At 41.0% G+C, this 14739-nt stretch overlaps 1 protein-coding gene across 28 annotated transcripts in view; it reads right to left on the reverse strand.

Moving 5' to 3' along the window:
- Positions 1-14739, reverse strand: part of CELF2 (CUGBP Elav-like family member 2) — a 607596-nt gene that overhangs the window by 420689 nt on the left and 172168 nt on the right. For 26 of the 28 annotated variants that reach the window (XM_078376463.1, XM_078376461.1, XM_078376459.1 and 23 more), the window contains exon 1: positions 321-4695. The exons of the other annotated variants lie outside the window; for them this stretch is intronic. In XM_078376463.1, the coding sequence (XP_078232589.1) occupies positions 321-427 (107 nt within the window). In that variant the 5' untranslated portion in view covers positions 428-4695. Of the gene's footprint in view, positions 1-320; positions 4696-14739 lie in introns of those variants that run through there. 28 annotated transcript variants of the gene reach the window in all.

A 14739-nucleotide genomic window follows, 5' to 3' on the forward strand; every position in this document is an offset into this window, starting at 1 on the left:
CCATCATGAACAAGCTTCAAGGTATGAGCGATTTGCTTTTCTTTCTCTCTCTCTCTCTCTCTTTTTTACTTCTTGTTTGGCTTTCCTGTTTCAGCGGGTGCGGAACTGGGGGGTTAGCGCTTTGCAAACGCCACAGATGACAAAAGCAAAAAAAAAAATTATCCCTATTATCTCAAAATTATCCCTCCTCTCCCCCATACAGGCCAAAAAAAAAAAAAAAGGCGGGTGAAGAGTACTTGATACCAAGTGCATCTCTGAGTTGCGACGGGCCCCTAGCAACTGGAAAAGCACCCCTTAAAACAAAAGAGGAATCCACCTACCTTAAAAGAAGCTCTTCATTTCTCATAGTAACAGCGGATTTGGGACAGCGCATGCTTTCTGCACTGATATTTGCAACAAAGGCTGGCTCAGAAGTGCGCTCAAACATCAATGCCACAGTAGCTACTCACTAATGGCTACTCTCTCTCTGCGTGTGTCTCTCTTGCCAGACGCTGAGTGGCGGCGCAAGGAGGCCCCTGCAGATTCACTGAACAGACATAATCCTCCCTGACAAGTTATGTTGTCTGGGCATATTTTACATTAATGCACCGGGCTGCCTATAGGGGGTCTTGTTTGTGTTCACTCTTCTTTGCCTGGTGTTAGGTTCTTCTACTAATTACCATTAAGGAGGAGAAAAGAGAGAGAGAGAGAAGAGATGCTGAGATTCAGAGAAGATATTGAGAGAGAGAGAGAGAGTAAACTTGCACAAATAAACTTGCACAGAAGATCAGTTGAATACTGGATCGCCTTCCTGTCCTGTTTCATTTGCATTAACTCTCAAAACCGTGGGCTGCTTCACAAGTGTCATGAATGATTACAGCCAGGCAGAAGTTTTGCACACTTAAAGAGAATAGAAGCTGAACTATTCCCCCCCCCCCCAAAAAAAAACCCACAAGTGATTCACAGCATGAGGTCCTATTTTTCTCAGGTTGAGTGGACTCACGTGAAGAAAATGAAATGAAGTTCTGTTAAGGTGATGGGATATTCTTAAATTTAGGGATATTCTCTTTTAGTGGTTTTACTCTGCTGTTGTCTGCTTTATTGAAGCATTTCATCTGAGCTTCATGCAGGAGAATTTGTTCAACACAACCTGACCCTACATGAATCTTCTTGCATAACAGCAGAAGTTGCATTGAACACTACTTCTTAGCAGAGTTGAGCCCCAAACTCTTAATTTCTTTTCAGTACAGCTTAAAAAAATTCTTCCAGGCCACTTCCAGCATCTTTTTACTACCATCTCTCCAGGGGTACGCAGAATATATACAAAGTTTGTCATTTTTCTCAATTAAGGCCTTCTCAACTTGGGAAGATGTTTGAGGAAGACTTTTCAAACCTTGTAAGAATTCTTGCCTTTAGATGAGAACAAGAAAAAGAAGGGTGTTTTTCCTCACTAGCAGTCCATAATTTGCACAATCGGGATTTGCACAAAGTAGCATATCCGGAAGAAAGGCTGATCGCTCAAAAAGGCAGAAACAGCAACATGAGAAACACATGTGCATGTCAGGAAAAGTCAACATTCTCACAATATAGAAGTGCAGATTACATGAAATAAACATGTAAGTGCAAATATGTATGATTTTTTTAGATTGAAGTAACATATGTTCTCAGGATATGGATACAAGACAGGAGTACAGTGGTGCCTCGCATAACGATGTTAATTGGTTCCATTAAAAACATCGTTATGTGAAAACATCGTTAAGCGAAACACCATTTCCCATAGGAATGCATTGAAAACCGGTTAATCCGTTCCAATAGGAGCCTATTCAAATCACCAAAAATTCAAAAAGACTCAGAACGAAGCCAAATTACTTTAACGAAGGTTTTATTAGGTGCACTAATGATTCCAAGCATTTTAAACATTTTTTTAACATTTTAGAATATTAAGCGAAAGTTAAGCGAAACAGGGGACCTAAAACTGTCATCGTTAAGTGAAGCAAGGTCCCAAATATCCTTATGCAAAAATCCCCCATAGGAAACATCGTTAGGTGAAGCGGCAAAATTTCCAGCAAAGGCCATCGTTATGCGAATTCATCGTTGAGCGAGGCACTCGTTAAGCGAGGCACCACTGTATATTTTCAGGATATGTGAAAATATGGTTGTAGAACAGGCAACAGAGGAAGATGTGTGCTAAAAACAGGGGCTGGGGCTTTTAACACAGTCTGGTTGAAATCCTCTTGCTCAATCACAACTAGAGAAGGCCCACTGAATCAATGGAACTAGGGACAAGCTGACTCACCAGATCTTCACCCTAGTTGTAACTGTCTGTGCCAAACAAATGGATTTCAAACTTTGTGTATTAATAAACTGAATTCTCTACTGTGTTTTGTATAGCCAAACAGTTGTTTTCAGCATAACCCTCACGTCAACACAACTTTTCATCATAAAAACCCAAAGCCCTAAAGCTCCAGTCCTGAAAATTCATGCCATTTGCAACTCGCAAAAATCTGCACAAATTTCAGTGAGAGAAGAAAATCCAAAGTCTCTCTGCTTGATAGGAATGGATATCAATATAATTCTTTTTAAAACTTGTGTTTTAAAATTCTTCGTAAACTTCCTTGGCTCTCTCTGCTGGGAAAAGGACAGAGTATTCAGTGAGTGAATAAGAAAAATTAAGGTGGAAATCAAAGAAACTGGACAAAACTTAAAACACAAGATTTTTGCAAATCTTTTTAAAAGGCATATTTAGTTGTTCCAAAGAAAAATCAAGTGTTTGGGCTAAGAGGGACACCTGTTGTACTGCTACACCACAGGTGAAGAACTGTAACCTTCCAAATATCATTCAACTACAACACCCATGATCCCTCACTATGGGTTCTGCTGTTTCAGGCTGACTTGCATTCCAGTCCAGCAACATCTGGAGGATTATAAGTTACCCCACTATGTTTCAGTTCTATGTCCTTGTTTTAATTTAGATGACATCTAAACTTCTCCTATGGGAATATCTGATCCTTGCAGGTGTGCTCATTTTATACCTGAACTTTAACTAGCTGCACAGCTACTTTCCAAAGTCAAGTATGGATGGCATGACAAGAGTACTGCTGAAAATGATGCAAGTGGAAGAGACATAAAATTAGCCTGGGAGAAATCTTATGAGCAGGGATGTTCCCCAGCCACAAGATTTGGTCTGGACCATGGTTCAGGGATACAGACAACAACAGGTTAGTCTCTGGGTATTTTGGATGATACCATACTTGACTTGGGAACAAATCACTATCTCACTTTCAAAATGTTTTGGCCCCATTAACTCAGTTGTTTGGTTTTATGGTATTGTATGCTTCGGGTAATAGGGGCGTGGTGGCGCTGCAGCTTAAACCGCAGAAGCCTCTGTGCTGCAAGTTTGGAAGACCAGCAGTCATAAAATTGAATCCACGTGACCGAGTGAGCTCCCGTCACTTGTCCCAGATCCTGCTAACCTAGACAACATGTAAAAATGTGAGTAGATAAATAGGTACCACCATGGTGGGAAGGTCACGGCGTTCCATGTCTAGTCGTGCTGGCCAAGTGACCACAGAAATGGTCTACGGACAAATGCTGGCTCTATGGCTTGGAAATGGGGATGAGCACTGCGCCCTAGAGTTGGACATGACTGGACTAAATGTCAAGGGGATCCTTTACCTTTATGCTTGGGGTTAGCAACAACAACTTCAACAACAACTTTTTCTTTCTCTTCTCCTCCTTCTCTGATCTTTTGCCTTCTTAAATGTGTTCTCCATGCTATTCATCTCCACCCCAAAGGCAGGGAAGCTGCAAAAGGATAGGTCGCTGAAGTGTCTTCTGTCAAGTGCCTCCTCTATTTCCATGTCTTTTGAACTGCTTGTAAATAAAACTCTATTTTAATATTTGCACTTCCCTTGCATTTTCATTGTTAACTCCCTTAGTTAATTCCTGATTTTCTTTCCTTCCGTCTCTATTATGACTTTTTTTTTGTTCCCCATCTTGTTGAATTTTCTAATTCTGTAAGAATTCCTTTCCTATGCTTGTTTTGTATTTTGTGTTGTAAGCCGCCTAGAGTGGTCGCAATTACCAGATAGGCGGGGTATAAATGGAATAAATAAAATAAAATAAAATAAAATGTTATTTTTAATATTCACTTTTAGCATTATCTACTTGGGGATCAATTTTTTTTGCGGGGGAGAACAGGTTTTAAATCAAAATAAGCATTAATTACTGAGGGAGAGAGAGAGTCATGCTCTTCTGAGGCAACAAAAGCAAGCAAGAGTATTATGGATCCTTAAAAGCCTACAAAGGAAAAAGAGTTTGGAGGCTGCTTCAGTGGGCACAGCGAGAGGGCTGGGGGGAGATATCCTCATGGTGGCAGCAGAAATGGGAAGAGAATATCAAAATGAGTTTGGGCATGCTCTTGTTTTGCCAGTTTTCCCTTCCACTCACATGCTGTTTCCGTGGCATCAAAAGTACCACTCATCTGATGGCTATCTCCCCAGCTGACAGCTCAGTGGTTTAGGTATCTGGCTGTGGAGCCAGAGTTTGAGAGTTTGCACCTCTTGCAAGTAAACTTTGTCTTGGGCAAGGTGCACCGTCCCAGGGCACCCCCAGAAGAAGGGCATGGTCAACCACTTCTGAGTATTCTCTATCTGGAAAATCCTGAAAAAGGGTCACCATGGCTAGTTCGGTGGCTTAGGTATTGAACCTGTGGAGTTGAGAGTTTCATTCTCCACTGTGCCTCCAGGGAGAAGGACCAGCCTGTGTAGCCTTGGGCAAGCTGCACAGTCCCAGAATGCACCCAAAAGAAGGGCATGGTCAACCACTTCTGAATACTCTCTACCTGGAAAATCCTGGAAAGAGTCACTATAAGTCAGAAATAATCAATCAATCAATCAATCAATCAATCAATCAATCAATCAATCAATCAATCAATCTATCTATCTATCTATCTATCTATCTATCTATCTATCTATCTATCTATCTATCTATCTATCTATCTATGATATAAGTGGATGAATTTTGCTGATAGGTATATTTTTGAAAACTGTTAAGTATTTCAAACATCAATTTGAAGGGGGAAAAAGGCTGAGTTACTTTTGTTGTTACTATTAACTGGCAGAATTCAGCAGAATTAGCAGGCAGTTATGCTTCATGTGGGTGTGAAATTTGCCATCAGTTCTTTTGTTATTGTTGTTGCTGATGTTCAAGAATATACATCTTAATGTGAAGAGTATTCCCACCACCAACAAAAAAAAATCTATAGGAGAAAAAAAATAAGGCAAAAGAGAGCTACACTCTGTAACTTTAGAATCCAGAGTAGTCAGAGGTTGGAAGTGTTGCCTTTTTCAACTACAATTCTCACAATCTCTCCCAGGGGGGTTGTAGTCTGTAAGCAGTAATGTTTGGAAGCTCTGCGTGTAACTAAAACTTCTCTGTCGACTCCTATCTTACCAGATGGCTCAGATTCAGAACTTCTGGCGTAGCACCATTACCCTTACTCCTCATTCATTCATTCATTCATTCATTCATTCATTCATTCATTCATTCATTCATTCATTCATTCATTCATTCATTCATCTTATTTACTGCCCCATAGTAAAATGAAGCATGCAAGGTTGTAAATAAAACTCCAACCTATACTATCGGTCTAGTCTTCTGGGCTGAAAGCTGCTCCCCGACCTTGGAATAGAAAGTACTGTACTGAATGAGCTACACCGACTGCTTGTTCCGAAGAAGGCAGGAACTCATGCGAAACCTCCAGTCCAATTCAGCTTGCACAATCCAGGCTGATTGTTTTCCCCCTTTCCAAGGGCCGCCCATGATCTTGCTGTGCACCCCCCACACTAATGGGGATGGAAAGAGACGAAACATTATGTACAAACAGCCATGTAGCCTACATCTCCGAGAAATCCACACACCTCCAGTTAATTTCTTGCTGACCTCATGGTGATTAATGCAAATTAAATTTCACGCTAATTGGCCTGAGCAGCTTTGCATGCAAACCCAAAATTGGTTATTTTCGCTAACGGTGTTTAAAAAGACACTTCTGCAATTTGCTCAATAAGTTGAATATAAATTGTTATTAGTTTTCGGGCCTGCTTGTAGAAACCCATTCCGCATCTGATGTCAGATCAGGAGGACAAAGAGAGAGAGAGAGCAGTGTCGGAAAGCTTGCAGCCTTCTTGGCTGCCCCGGATCCAGCAGCTGAAGTACAGTGGACCCTTGACTTACAGACGGCTTGACTTACAGACTTTTTGAGTTACAGACTTCTCTGGCCGTAAAATTTAGGTTTGACTTGCAGCCTGAGAATTGACTTACAGACCAGAAAAAAAACCAAAATGGAACAAAAACGGCCTGTTACGGGATTAATCGGTTTTCAATGCACTGTAGGTCAATGCAGACTTGACCTACAGACTTTTTGACTTGAGAACTGCCTTCCAATATGGATTAAGTTCTCAAGTCAAGACCCCACTGTAGTAAAAAAAGAGAAACTTTCTCCATCTTTTGAACTCTAGTTAGCCTTCCCTAAAAAAAAAACAAGAACAAGTGAAGCTATTTAATTAATCAGACACACCTTTTAAAGGGGGAATCACACCATTAAAAGACAATGTTTATGGGAAAAAATAAATATACAAATATTAAAAAGGAACAAATACCACTCTGAGAAATGGTGAACAAAACCAATCCTAAAAACACATTCAAAGCAGTAAGGTACAACAATCCATTTAAAAATCCCACTCAGGTAGCCAGTCACTCAGGGGAAGCTTGCCTGAAGAGAAAGGTCTTGACCTGCTTGCGGAAGGACAGCAAAAGACAGCCTAAAATGATACTAAATAAACAAATATGCATAAATCTTATGGCTAAATCCCACTGTTAATTCTAGCTAGCATTACTGGCTCAATGGGATTTGTACAACATTGAGTCACCAAAGTCCTGATCCAGAGGCTTCCTATGGCCTGCCCATCAGAAGGGCTGAACACTTCCATTTTACTCTTATTTATTTATTTAAAATATTTTCACCCACCTTTTCCCATATAAGGACTCACGGCAGCTTACAGCATTAAAATAGATAATTAAAAGCAATGAATTGTTCGAATATTTAAAAAGGACCCAATATACATTGTATCAAAAATGGAAAATGAATGCATGATTAAAACAGATTAAAACAATAAAATACTAGCCATCCTGATTTTAAACTACACTTAGACAGCCAGTCACCAAGAGAAAGCCACCCTTCAGTCCTATCCAGGCTGATTGAAGTCGTTGAGGCCAGAAGCCTTAGTCTAAAAACTCTAGATTATACCTTAAATGGGTCCAATAAACCATCATTAAAGGTGAAATTATTCTAGGGTCTGAGAGATAATGTAGGTAGATTTTCATGCCTGAGAAATCAGAATTGCAAACAAAGTCCATGCTTAGCTCCCCAAAATTAATCATGGACTGAGGCAAGCTAATTCAAATAACTGAAGTGAGGAAGAAACTGCATTAACAATCACATGCTTTCAGGACTTAAGGAATTCCCTCTTCTAATGAACCGTGAACCCTATTCTAATCTTCTGTCCTGTATACTTTGGACCTGCAATAATTCACTACGTCAAGTTTTCCCGTTAGGCAATATAATTTAGTGGCTGGATGCATGAGGTAGGAACGTTAATTGTTGTTTGTTCATCCCACGTGGGAGAATGAGAAGCTATTCCCGCCCCCTCTCCTCACAAGAGATATACATTCAGGCAGTCTGACTAAAGGAGATCCTGCAAAAATGAATATTTGAATGTATTGAGGGCAAATATTTGGAAGAATGATTGGAGTGCAAAAAGCCCCATTAGGAAGGCAGCTATCTTGTAGCATGGACTTCTAAGAATCAAAAGCATCGGATTGATTGTTTGTGTCTTTTTTACTCATCAGCAAGATTTTCCATGCTTGTTGGTTATGGATGTGCTTAGCTTCACAACACTGGCTTTCTACAAAGACGTTGTGTGCAAATGTTGTTGTTGTTGTTTAGACATTAAGTCGTGTCCGACTCTTCGTGACCCCATCTTATGTTTGCACTGGAGGTGCATAATCATGTGGAACTGAGTAAGTTCCTATCAAGGTGTCTTCTTGTACAGAGACAGCTTAAACAGATGGGAACTAGGAGTCTAGCAAGTAATCTTTACATCCCTAGGGTACCTCTGCACCTTTTTTTAAAGTAAAAACAAGCCCTCAGAAACAGCACTGGATCAGGGAAGGCAGGAAGGAACAGAAGTTCTTATCCCAGTTGCAGTTTGCCTGAGCGACATCATCTTCTTGTATTCTAGATTCTTCTGGTTCATGGCTCTACAGTCCTGGTTCTGGACCAGGAATAGGTGGGGAAAATTTTTCCATACAGTTTTGGTGTAAAGTTACCAAAGTTCTCCTTCATAAATAGTCTTCTGAACTGGAACACAGATATCCTTTGGTATCAGCCGCACTTTTTTGCAGCGTGATGCATCAAAGAAATGCCACACACAGAAATGTATTTATTTGGTATGTCAGTAAATGTTTTTTTTAAAAAAGTGGGGAAAAATGTCCCCTCTTTTCTTGGCTATCTACTGCATGGAGGGGTTCACAACAGATTGTGCAACTGGGGAAGGAAGAGCAGTGCAAAGGAGGGCCTGCCAAATGAGGGAACCATCTACAGTGGTGCCTCACTAGACAGTTACCTCGCATGACAGGTTTTTTTTGCTAGACATTGACTTTTTGCGATTGCTATAGCGATTCGCAAAACAGTGATTCCTATGGGGGAATTTCGCTGGACAATGTTTGGTCCCTGCTTCGCAAACCGATTTTCGCTAGATGGCGATTTTGACAGCTTCCTCCACGCTTGCACAACAGCTGTTTTCGGGACCTAAGCTTTGCAAGACAGCAATTTAAACAGCTGATCGGCGGTTCGCAAAGCGGCTTTCCTATGGCCGATCTTCGCTAGACAACGATGATTCTTCCCCATTGGAACGCATTAGACAGGTTTCAATGCATTCCAATGGGGAAATGCTTTTCGCTAGACAATGATTTCACTAAACAGCGATTTCAGCGGAACGGATTGTCGTCTAGCGAGGCACCACTGTATATTATTGCTCTTACATGCTTGTGTAGGCAATAGGATTTAGACCTTTAAATTATGAGAAAGACATAGGAAACGTTCACTTTTCCCTGGTATCGAAATGGAACAGAATGAAGCAAGGGCTGGAAAAATGAGAAACAGAGAGAAACAGTCATAGGGCAGTTTCTTCATCGCTACTTAAGACTCCTTGGTTTGCCCTCCAGTTCTGGCTTATTGCTCAGCCCTGATTTCTGCCTTGGTCCTTGACCCTGCTTCTGGTTTGCCCTATGGTCTTGTCCATCATCTGTTCCCAATGCTCTTGGCTCACCTTAGGTTTGTGCCCATGGCCCAGACTTGACATTTTTAGCTTCAAACCCCCCCTCCATCCCTGACAGAACAAATAGCACAAGGGAAGTATTGTTTAAAGGCTTCTGTGAAAGACTGCTCTCTGTTATTCCCCGACACCAGCCAGAAGAATATGTAGGGGCTTCACTGTGTATTTCTCTCTCTCTCTCTCTCTCACTTGATAGAGAAGCAAAGCTGGCTAAGCTCAAATCCTAAATCGCTGTAGCCACAGAGATACAACAAAGAATCATTTCATCTCGCCTTATTTGGAAAGGCAAGTCTGGCGGAAAGCCATATATATTTTCTCCATGCACAAGACACTATTTCGGCATCATGCACACCATTAAATCTGAACCTCAATCATCAGGCCAGACTGTAATGGCTCACCTGGGCTCTGTTCGGCTATCGGTTTGGTATCAAAAAGAACGGCAGATGATGCTCTGCCTTATGAGAGGCACCAGCATGGTCGACATTTAAAGGGAGAATGCAATTTTGTGCTAGCAGTCACTGTTGGGAATGATGATGCTGGGGAAGAGGATTTAAACTCTTTGCAAAGGAGGCTAAAAATCTGAGTTGTTGTAATTCCTCCAGCCATGCAAGTAATTTGTTGTGTTGCACATTACTAAAGCCTTATGTTCTGCAGGCCAGAGAAATACCATCTAGTTCTCTAGTTCCCTCTAGGGACCAATTTTGATATTGCACCTTTGAAATATTGATCGAAACAGAAAAGACTAAAGCAAAGAGTACCTCCCTTACTCTTATGGATTGGGAAGAGAATGGCATAAAACCTGTCACAAAATCTCTAAAAATGATACTGATTGTCCTAAAAGCAGCTTTGGAAAGTAACTAGGTGTTATTCATTACACTTAGAAGTAACATCAGTTGTAGTACATGTTATCCATAAGAAACAAGTTATAGGTAACAACAGTTGCAATAAATTCCAAAAATGTGTATTATTTCACTGCCAACAGCCACTGGAAAATGTGATTTCAGTGGAAATCACTGGGACAGAAGATTTAGGAGAGGTAGCCATGCTAGTCTGTGCTAGCATATCAGGCGAAAAATAAAAGAAAATAGATTTTAATGTGAGCTTTTGTGGACAAGGCTGAGAAAGTGGATTTGTCCACGAAGATTCACATTAAAATATAGCAGTTAGTTTTCAAGGTTCCACAACATTTTTGTCTTATTTTTTCTTTTGCCTGGGGCAAATAAAAGACAGATTTTGTAAAGTCTGTCGCCCAGTAAACCCCATAATTTAGTTGACAGTTTTGGGAATACACTTAGCCATCCCTGCACTCTCAGGTGTATAGTACTTGGTGACTGGCTGTCTACATGGAGTTTTCTCCCCAACAAGTGCTTATTGTGTGTGTGGGTCAATGGGGATGCCCCCTCCCATGGATAGAGAACTTTCTAGAAAAGGCTTTGGGTTTTTTTTTTTTTTTTTGACAAATGAGTTGGTTTTTAGTCGTGTCTGACTTTTCGTGACCCCATGGACCTGATCACGCCAGGCCCTCCTGTCTTCCACTGCCTCCCGGAGTTGGGTAAAATTCATGTTGGTTGCTTCGATGACCCTGTCCAACCATCTTGTCCTCTGTCGTCCCCTTTTCCTGCCTTCACACTTTCCCAAAATCAGCATCTTGTCCAGGGAGTCTTCTCATGAGATGGCCAAAGCATTGGATGGCCAAAGCTTCAGGAGCCATCCTTCCAGTGAGCACTCAGGGTTGATTTCCTTCAGAATGGATAAGTTTGTTCTCCTTGCAGTCCAGGGGACTCTCAAGAGACTCCTTTAGCACCACACTTCAAAAGCATCAATTCTTTGGTGGTCAGCCTTCTTTATGGTCCAGCTCTCACTTCCATACATCACTACAGGGAAAACTATAGCTTTGGCCGGGTAGGTGGGGCTCGTCAGCCATGGAAGGCAGCCCATACAGGAGAAGGAAAACTCCAATTTCAAACCTCCATTGCCTTGTGGCTATATCCACTGATGGAAAAGGCTGCAGGAGTTAACCTCGAGGCAAAATCCAGAGCTGGAGTCCCGAAGGCAGCATGTGTCGTTCTGCCAACTCCTGCGACGTTGCTGGAACCAGTTGTATTGGCTCTTGCCTTTCCAATGGACCATTTCAGCAATGTGGAGAGGGGGGATCTGCTGCTTGGGTAACAGCCTATCCTCCATATTACCTTACCCGGGCTTCATGCTCTGGAGAGGACACTCCTCGATTCAGAGCATGTTACCATAGTCTCTCGAGACTGAAGGATGCCTATATATACCTATACCTATAGCTTTGACTATTCAGACTTTCGTTGGCAAGGCTTTGCAAATCCCAAAGGTGCCCATGCCACCTCGGGAGATTTGTAATCCAAAAAGTAGGTTTTCTAAATTCTGCAATGAGGAAAACTAGGAAAGCACATCCCGTTCTTCACACGATGGTAAAGAACAAACAGTTTGCTCTGCAAACACAATAGGATGTGAGCTGCTGTCTGGATGGACATGTTTACAGAGCAAATCCTTATGATATCCACTAACGGCTGAGTAGAATAACCCATAGAGAAAGCATGACTAGAGGCTGACACATTTTCATAGATTTTAAGTCATGCCCTGTGCCATGTGATAGGCATCCCTTCAGCATCCTCACAGGAGTTTCACATATCAGCACCAAGGAACACACTGACGGTCCTGCAGCTAGGATGTCAGGAGCTTTCAAAGGCTGGAATGAGATGCTGCCATTTTGGGCATCTCATTATCTAATCTACTCATGTCCCTCCAACTCCGTGTAACATATTGAAGGCAGTAAAAACCAGCACAAAGTAAGTGCAGCTGAAGCCCAGGAAACTGGCAGGAAAATATGGAAAAGAGTAATCGGCGAACTGCTCAAAAATATCACCCGTGGATGTGAAGCACATGTGGGAAGCTATTATCATATGTGGTGGTCATGTAGAGTAGCGAAACAGTATTGGAAAAGAGTACATGCTGTGCTGCAACAAATATTGCTTTGTAAGGTTCCATTAACCCCAGAACTGTTTTTATTGAGTATGATACCTCATAATATAGATAAGGCAAAGAAGTATATAGTTATATACATAGTCACTGCAGCTAGAATTCTTTATGCCAAAAACTGGAAAAGTCCGACGGTACCAAAACAAGAGAAGATACGGGAAACAGCGGAACTGGACACTTTATCAGAAGTGATGAAGGACTGTCCTCTACAAAAGGCAACTGAAAGATGGGACTTATTCTACAAATGGTTTGAGTCATCAGACATCACTTGAAGAACATGCATTAAAATGAGAACTTAAATCTGGAAGTCAGAAAATAGTAAAAAGAGCAATTTGGAATTTTGATATGGCAATATGTATAGAACGGATGTTAGTATGTCATTGTTTCTCCTCTTCCCCTTAACCTCAATCCCTTTTTCCTTCCTGTTACCCTTTGGCAGAAGAGACAGATCCATAAGAATATATTTATAGATATATAAAAACATAAGAAGAGCCCTGCTGGATCAGGCCAAGGGCCCCTCTCGTCCAGCTTCTTGTATCTCACTGTGGCCCCACCAGATGCCTCTGGGGTCTCCATAGAAAGGGAGAAATGTTTGCAACTCCCAAAAGGTCCCTGAGGGGCAGAAGCACAAACTGCATAAATTTTTGTTGTATGTTACTAGATGTTTTTTATGTTTGTATGATTTGGTTTAATAATTCTTTTTTTTAAAAAAAATCAAGAGTGGTCAGAGGACAGTTCTCTCTCTTCTTCTTGAAGAACCAATCATAGGGAGGAAAATGAGGGATCTTGGCACTGAAGATACAGTGATTCAAATCCAAAGCTGTCCACGTTAAGCATTAGATGGAAAAAAAAACGGTCAAGTTTTCTTTTCTTTCCCATTTGAATTTTTAAAGCTGTATTTCTTTCCTTCCTCAATCTGAACAAATTTGAAGAATTTGGGTAACTTTTCCTGGAATAAATCTATGGAAGAAACGAATTGGTGGTCCAGACTCTGACAAATACCCGCTACCCTTGTTCTACGGGCTTTTAAGATGCTTGATTCTGGACAGTAACCCTTGTCCCTCCTTCCCACGCTACATTTCTCTCCTAAGCAGAAATTCTCGAGTCAGTCTCAATTAAATTGTACAGTGATGGCTCTGTCGTTAAAATTATTCCATGGAGGAGACAACTCGGAGCCTGCCAACCTCATTAAAAATCTTCCCTTGGACTTCATGGGGACATTCATTCACACCGAACAAACAAACACACACAGCCTTTATGGCAGAGAACAAAGGGAATTCTTCTCACTTTTGTTTGATGTCAATCACACTCGAGATTAAAGCTGATGTTTTATGTATTCATAGATTCCTCTCCCCCTGCCCTCCACCCCTGATCTGCCTTTTCGAACGCTTGCTACATGCTTCAAAAGGTGTACCCTTCGGGGAGTGGGGGAAACAATATTAACAATAGTCACTCTCAAAAATGAGGAACAAAGGCACCTATTATCTATCTATCTATCTATCTATCTATCTATCTATCTATCTATCTATCTATCTATCTATCTATCTATCTATCTACCTACCTACCTACCTACCTACCTACCTACCTACCTACCTACCTACCTACCTACCTACCTACCTACCTACCTACCTACCTACCTACCTACCTACCTACCTATCTATCTATCTATCTATCTATCTATCTATCTATCTATCTATCTATCTATCTATCTATCTATCTATCTATCTATCTATCTATCTATCTATCTATCTCCTAATATTCTAATGTAGGCCACAATGATTTAAAAATAAATACTTTAGTGAAGATAGATGTATTATTGTTACAACAGTAGAACGATTTTCAAACTCTCCTTCATATGATTAGTAGATTTGACTTTTTTGTACTGGCTCACCTATCTTATTTTGTATTTATTAGGGTATGTTATCTTAGGGATAGAGGGGTTGTTTAAAATGTTTATACAGATAGACACATAGCAGGGTGTCTGTTGTCACCTTTATTTATGTTCAATGTAGTGACTGCATATTTATTCCATATATTCCCAAACTTTCTAACAAAAATGTTGCTAAAATGTGTTCAAGGTTGAGGTGTGTGTGGGGGGAGTGGGGTGTGTGTGTGTGTGGGGGGGCTTTGAAAGGCATTTCCACTGCTCCCTGCAATCTATTTTGCCAAATTTTTATAGCTATCGAGGGGAAAGCTCAATTGAAAGCAAGGATTTTACTTCTGTAAAGAACCCTGGAGCATTTTGCTCATGGAGAAGCCCCATTTAAAGCAAGCAAATTCTTTAACTAGGTCACTCTGGGCTGCCACTGAATTTCAGCAGGATAGGGATACAGTATGTGGAGTCCAATAAAAGTCTAGG

Source organism: Pogona vitticeps, chromosome 5 (assembly GCF_051106095.1).
Source record: "Pogona vitticeps strain Pit_001003342236 chromosome 5, PviZW2.1, whole genome shotgun sequence".
NCBI classification, from domain to species: Eukaryota; Metazoa; Chordata; class Lepidosauria; order Squamata; family Agamidae; genus Pogona; species Pogona vitticeps.